Consider the following 7,354-nt stretch of genomic DNA (forward strand, 5'->3'; position numbering starts at 1 on the left):
GAGCAATCTACCCCAAGACAGAAGGGCTTCATAGATTGCTCCATCTCAGAATCCTGTGAGGGACCATAAGCAGGTCCATTCACTCACTGAAAGGTCCAGAAGGCTGCGCCTGCCAGCTCCACATCCTAGAAGAGCCAGAGGTGGCCGAAGGTTTTCACTCTTCTGTCTCCCTCTTTATCAATATCTGTTCTGTTCTCCAGATGAATGGAGATACAGGAAAACGTAAAAATCATTTTTTTAAAGGTTAAGATACCTTCATCAGGATTTTGAAATTCAAATTTTAGACTGTGGGAATGTGATTGGCTGTGGGGAGAACAGTTAAACCCTAATGCAATAACCCAGGCATGAAATGACAGTAGCTTGGAGTAGGGTGGAGATAGAGAGAAACAGACAGATTAAGAGATACGTAAGAGATAAAACAAACAGCTCTTACTGAATGACTAGATGTAGGAGGAAAGAGATGTGTCCGAGTTGGCATCCAGGTTTCTGCTTTGTGTAACTGGAGCATGATGATGTCAAGTACTGTTAGGGAATATGGAAGGAAACATGCTTCAGTTGGAAAACGTGGCTAGTTTGGGGCATTTGGAATTTGAGATGCCCTTGAGATATCCAGGTAAATCTCTCTAATAAGCAGTTCTTTTTATATGCTGATTGCTCAGAAGAGACGCCTGATATACAGAATTAGGATTCTTTGAAGGATGGCATGGAAGAAATTACCACGCTAGCCATATTTAACTGCATTCCTTGAACAGAGGCAGTTCTTTTGATACCTCTACTCTGTAAAGAGGTCTGACTCACTCCCTCAACGTGGACTTACCTTACGGGGTCATCTCCTGAAAGCCTTTCCTGAGAATTAACAACTCCCTTCTTTGTGTCCCACAGTGTCCTTTATGTGCCTTTAAACCTGAGATTTGCTTTTAACCCAACTCTAAGATGTTTCTTCCTATTCAAAGCCTTCTGATGGATTTTTGATGCATTTAGAATAAAATCCAAACTCTGTTATGACTTATAAAGCCCTAAAATACCTGATAGCTGCAATCTTTCCAACCTTGTCTTATTCTCCTCTCCCCTTTGCTAGCTTCACCTATAATTTAAAAATTTCTGAAAGCCACATTAAAAAGGTAAAGAGAGACAGGTGAAATGAATGTAAATAACCTTATTTAATCCAACATATCCAAACTGGTATCATTTCAACATAAAATCAATACAGCATATAAATTATTATTATTATTATTATTTTTGAGATGGTGTTTCCCTCTGTCACCCAGGTTGGAGTACAGTGGTGCTATCTTGGCTCACCGCAACCTCTGCCTCCTGGGTTCAAGTTATTCTCCTGTCTCAGCTTCCCGAGTAGCTGGGACTACAGGCATGTGCTACCATGCCCGGCTAATTTTTTGTATTTTTAGTAGAGATGGAGTTTCACAGTGTTAGCTAGGATGATCTCAATCTCCTGACCTCGTGATCTGCCCACCTCAACCTCCCAAAGTGCTGAGACTACAGGCGTGAGCTACCAAGCCTGGCCAGTGTATTAAATTATTAATGAGATATTTTCGATCCTTTTTTTTTTCCCCACAAGGAGTGTTTGAAATCTGATATGTATTTTACACTTACAGCACATCACAATTCTGACTAGCACATTTTAAGTGCTCAGTAGCCACCTATGACTAGAAGCTACCATATTGGACACCACAGCTGTGATACACAGAGCTTGTCTGCCTATAGAACATGCAAACCTCATTCTGGTTTCGTAGCCTTGCGCTCACTGTTCTCTTTGTGAAGAGTGCTCTTCACTTTTATATACCCCCAGATATCTGTGGCTACTCTGGTCCATTGAGCTCTCGGCTCAAGACTACCTCATTGCCACATGCAGTGGCTCACGCCTGTAATTCTAGCACTTTGGGAGGCTAAGGCAGATGGATCACTTGAGGTCAGGAGTTTGAGACCAGCCTGGCCAACATGGCAAAGCACTGTCTTTACTAAAAATACAAAAATTAGCCGGGCGTGGTGGTGGGCGCCTATAATCCCAGCTACTCAGGAGACTGAGGCAGGAGAGTCACATGAACTGGTAGATGGAGGTTGTAGTGAGCCGAGATCACAACACTGTACTCCAGCCTGGGACCCAAGAGTGAGACTTCATCTCAAAAAAAAAAGAAAAGATCACCTTGTCGATGAGGCCTTCCTTAGTCACCCAGTCTGAAGCACTTCCTGGCCCTCAGCACATTGCCAAGTAAACCCTCATTATTCACAGGTTCTGCCGTTACAGATTCATCTGCTCACCAAAATGTATTTGTAACCCCAAAGTCAATCTTTGGGGTTACAAAGTCAAAGACAATAAAGTCTGTCTTTAAACAGAAACACACATAGAACAAAGTGATGTGTGGATTGGTTGATGAAAATGTTGGGACCAGAGGCTCATAGGAACCTAGCCTTGTAATTCCTCTATGAACAATGGCTCAGCGTCTGCTAATTCAGTGTTCACAGTGACTTTATTGAACGTAACTATTACCAACATAGAACTCTACTTTTATTGTACTTTATCTGAAATAAATATGGTTCATTCATTTACTTACCTATTGTCTGACTCCCCACAACAAAGCTTCAGGAGAGCAGAGACCTTATCTCCGTAGGTTCAGTATTACTACATCTTCCATGCCTGTCATGACAGATGTTCAGTACATTTTGCTAAGTGAATGAACAAATGGGTATATGAATAATAAATATGTGAGCCAATATTTAACATTTCCTTTGAGTTCTAAGCTAGCTGATAAAAGAAAATCTTTAAAAATATTTGAAATATTTAATTAATTTATTTATTTTTGAGATGGAGACTCTCTCTGTCACCCAAGTTGGAGTGCAGTTGCGTTATCTCGGCTCACTGCAACCTCTACCTCCCAGGTTCAAGGATTCTCATACCTCAGCCTCTGAGTAGCTGGGATTACAGGTGTGTGCCACCACATATGACTGATTGTTCTGTATTTTTAGCACAGATGAGGTTTCGCCATGTTGACCAGCCTGGTCTTGAACTCCTGGCCTCAGCTGATCCACCCACCTTGGCCTCCCAAAGTGTTGAGATTATAGGTGTGAGCCACCATGCCCGGCTGAAATATTTTTAAAATGTTTAAATACACCCATATTTGGGGGTGCCTTAACAAATAGTAATTTTCTCACAGCTGTTAGTTTTAAACAATTAGTTTATCTCAACACTAATTCTCTTTGCTGCTAATTCTAGAAAGCATTTTTCAGTGAGTTTTTAATCGCTTCCCCTAGAATATAAGTACTTTGTTTTTTATTATCTCTTCCTACGTGCATGTGTGTTGTGCATGTGTGTTTTAAATAGTGCTTTTATTAGTTCTGTAAAGTATCCTTAATTTTTCTCTTCCCACTAGAATTAGGTAGAGCCCATGTTTACAGGAAACATCAGATCAAAGACATTTGGTTTTTGATGATTTCAGCTCATTCCTTAAATTATATATTCTTGCAGATGTGGCTCTTTTATTTTGACTTTTCTTTTTTTTTTTTTAGGATCTTACTCTATTGTCCAAGCTAGAATGCAGTGGCATGATCATGGCTCACTGCAGCCTAGAACTCCTGGGTTCAATCAGTCCCCCCACCTCATCCTCCTCAGTAGCTGGGACTATAGACGTGTGCCCCTATGCTCGATTGTTTTACAGTTTTTTTGTAGATTAGGGGGTCTCACTATGTTGCCCAGGTTGGTCTTAACCTCCCGGCCTCAAGTGATCCTCCTGCCGCAGCCTCTCAAAGTACTGGGATTACATGTGTGAGCCATTATGCCCAGCCAGCTGTGGCTTAAAAAAAACCTTTTATTTTGGAAAATTTCAAATGTACACAAAAGCATGGAGATAATGATAGTATAATGAATCATAATGTATTTATCATGTGAACGTTTACTAAAAAGCCAGTTTTAAGAAAGCTTTCTCTTGCCTAATAGAATAAAATGTCCCTAGAAGGGCTGTTCTTTGGTGCAGCCTTGGCCTGGAATGTTTGGAAATGCAAATGTCCACTGGAGGGTGTGAGGTATTTATTGTAAATCCCTGATGGCCTCTTCTGTCTGAGAAGGGGGGGTTCTAAGAGGGGGAGGAGGCTGACTGAAAACTGAAAGGAAGTTGTCTGGTCAGCTTCACCTTTACAAATAAAACAAGAAGGAAACTCTTAGAATAGCATCTGGATCGTGATTCTGAGTTCTTTAAGGCTGGAAATTATAATTTACTCCATATTTTAGTTGAGTTTTTTTGTCATTTTCATTGTGGTTGTTGCCTTTATGATTGTCTTGTTTTCTCAAGTCTTTAGCAACAAATCCTGTGAAACCAAAAGAACTTGTCTTCAAGAACATCAAAGAAAGAAGGAGCCACTCTTCTTTCTTTGTTGCTTGGAAGGAGGATCAACCCCAAGAATAGAGAGGGCGGTGGCAGCCTTAGAGAGCAAGCCTTGCTGCAGGGAAGGAAGCATGGGCTGGGCCCAGAGGACCTGGCAGGTCAGGTTGGAGCTGCCCAAGGGGCCTTTGGAACCAGTGCCAAGCTGGATTCTTCCCTTCCCTTTGCTGTCCCTGACTACATTTCCTAATACTCTTTACCCGTGCTCTGCAGCTCATCACTGTCTGGTCTCCATCCTCACTTTTAACTCCCAACACTGCCATTTCAAGCAGTGTAAAAGCATGTCCAAGGGCCAGGCGCTGTTGTTCACGCCTGTAATCCCAGCACTCTGGGAGGCCGAGGCGGGCGGATCACCAGAGGTCGGGAGTTCCAGACCAGTCTTAGCAACATGGAGAAATCCCGTCTCTACTAAAAATACAAAAATTAGCAGGGCGTGGTGGCCCATGCTTGTAATCCCAGCTACCCTGGAGGCTGAGGCAGGAGAATCCCTTGAACCCAGGAGGCGGAGGTTGCCGTGAGCTAAGATCGCGCCATTGTACTCCAGCCTGGGCAACAACAGTGAAACTCCGTCTCATAAAAAGAAAAAGAAGAAAAAAAAAAAAAGCTTGTCAAGATCTCATCACAAAATCTAAAGACTTTCTCTCCTTTATTTTTAGCTAATTTCTCATGTTGTAATAAATAACTTTCCAGGATCCGATGCAGCAACCCCTCAGGAGTAGCTTCCCCTACTCCCCCATTGCTGAGACTACTCCGTGCCTCCCCCTCCTCTCTTCCCTCTCCCCTCCCTCTTCCTCTTTTTCCCTCTTTCTCTTCTCCCCTTTGCCCTCACCTTTTGCCCTGTCTCTCCACATTCTCGGCCACATTCTTGCTTTTCCCCTTCCCTCCCTGCTGGTGTGCAGCACACATGCTGCAGCTGTGCTAAACTACATTCCTGTTGTCCCTCACCTGAGAAAGCCATGCTTTTAAAGTGCTCGTGTTAGGGCTTTCTAGAGGGACAGAACTAATCGGGTAGATGTATACAACGAAGAGGAGTTTATTAAGGAGTATCGACTCACAATCGCAAGGCGAAGTCTCACAAGAGGCTGTCTGCCAGCTGAGGAGCAAGGAAGCCAGTCCAAGTCCCAAAACCTCAAAAGTAGGGAAACTGACTCTTGAAGAATTTGAGAGTCCAAAATCTGAAGAATTTGGAGTCTGCCGTTCGAGGGCAGGAAGCATCCAGCATGGGAGAAAGATGAAAGCCAGAAAACTCAAGTTCTTCCATGTCCTTCCTGCTTTATTCTAGCCACGCTGGCAGCTTGTTGGATGGCGCTCACCCAGATTAAGGATGGGTCTACCTCTCCCAATCCACTGACTTAAATGTTTATCTCCTTTGGCAACACCCTCAAACACACACCCAGGAAAAATACTTTGCAACCTTTAATTCAATCAAGTTGACGATATTAAGCATCACAATGCTCTTCCTCTGCTAGGAGCCATCTCTTCCTCCTTTGGCTCTCCCACATCCTTGCTTTGTCAGCTTCTTCCAGAAACGGTTCCCTAATGCCCAAGACTGGGGTGGAATTCCTTCCTGTGTGCTCCCACGGCACCCTTGTTTTTTGTCCCCCAATCATAGCACTTACTAAAACTGTATTATCCATTTTCTGATCTGCGTTTCTTTTACTAGGTTCTAAGCTCCTCAAAGGCAGGAACCATTTTGCTTAGCATGTTTCTCAAAGGCTTTGTGTAGTTCTTGGACTAAAATCAGCACTTAGTAAATAATTTATTTTGTATGAATGAATGAGCATAGCAGAATCTGGTGATCTATAATTCTTTGTTGTGATCGCTGGAAAAAATGGATGCAAAATGCCCAGCAAGGATCCTGGAAAAATTGCATTTCATAGATGGTAACTGTCATAGTGATGTCACTCCTCACCATACCCATGGGATTCCTGAGCGTTGCTCATGGTTGTACACTTTGGTTGTGGTCATGCCTTGCATGTAATAGATACTTAATGTTTATGACTGAATTGAATATATGTTTAATATATTAAGTAAGCAGGGTACATGATTGATTTTCCTTCTGTGTCCATGTGTAGAATAAACGTGATGATTACTTAGAGAACATGTTTATTTTTCATGAAGCATAGAATTTGTCTTTTTTTTTTTTAGGCACAAATGTATTTTATAATAATAATGCTTTTGAGAGAACCCAAGTATTTTGTTGTCTTGTAGGTGATAACTTGCTACTGGACTTTACTTTTTAAAAATATTACCCAATATTTGTAACCTGGAATTTGAAAGAATTCATTAAGACATTCAAAGTTTGAAAGAGAAATATTCTGACACATCTGTTTGCCTTGCCTTGGACATGCCTTGTTTTCTTTGTATTTTGTGTCCTGTCTCTGCAGCAACCTCTCCCTCTCATCAGCACTGTTGAAAGAAGACAAAATGTCAGCGCTATCTCCTGAAATCAAATGTGAGACTTCGAAAGTCACCAGAAGTTCCTTTGGCAGTTGTTTTATTTTTGACAGTAGTTGGAGGCAAGCCGTTTTAGAAACACAAAAGATTAGGAAAGGTAACTTTATTGTTATTATTTTCCTTAAGAAAACATAGAAATAGTGCCTTGAATTTACAGGTGTTTTTTTAATCAGGGAAGAGACATTTTCTGTGACATTTATATAAGAATTACATCTTAAGTTGATGAAAAAGAAAAATGGAAGCAAACTAAAATTAATTTAATTAATGTAATTCTGTGACTCATGATGGAAACAAATTTTAAAGAACATTTCTTTTCTTAACAACTAAAATTTGTCTTAAATAACTGCATTTCTCAATATCCAGTGCAGTACTATATCTGTTGAATCACAATCCATTTTATAAATGGTGTTTTCTTTTAAATAACTCAAGGTGATTTTTATATTTTAAGACATCCAAATCTTTAACAGTGCTTTTATGTATTAATAATTCTTTTTTTTTTTTTTTTT

The 7,354-nt window shown here is 41.0% G+C and overlaps 1 protein-coding gene across 2 annotated transcripts in view; it reads left to right on the plus strand.

The window, feature by feature from the left end:
* Nucleotides 1-6,780: 6,780 nt before the first annotated feature.
* The window catches only part of CUNH8orf89 (chromosome unknown C8orf89 homolog), an 18,699-nt gene continuing 18,125 nt past the window's right edge, over nucleotides 6,781-7,354 (plus strand). For both annotated transcript variants that reach the window (XM_037745052.1, XM_037745054.1), the window contains exon 1: nucleotides 6,781-6,945. In XM_037745052.1, the coding sequence (XP_037600980.1) occupies nucleotides 6,819-6,945 (127 nt within the window). In that variant the 5' untranslated portion in view covers nucleotides 6,781-6,818. The remainder of the gene's footprint in view (nucleotides 6,946-7,354) is intronic.

Source organism: Cebus imitator, unplaced genomic scaffold (assembly GCF_001604975.1).
Source record: "Cebus imitator isolate Cc_AM_T3 unplaced genomic scaffold, Cebus_imitator-1.0 Scaffold9, whole genome shotgun sequence".
NCBI classification, from domain to species: domain Eukaryota; kingdom Metazoa; phylum Chordata; class Mammalia; order Primates; family Cebidae; genus Cebus; species Cebus imitator.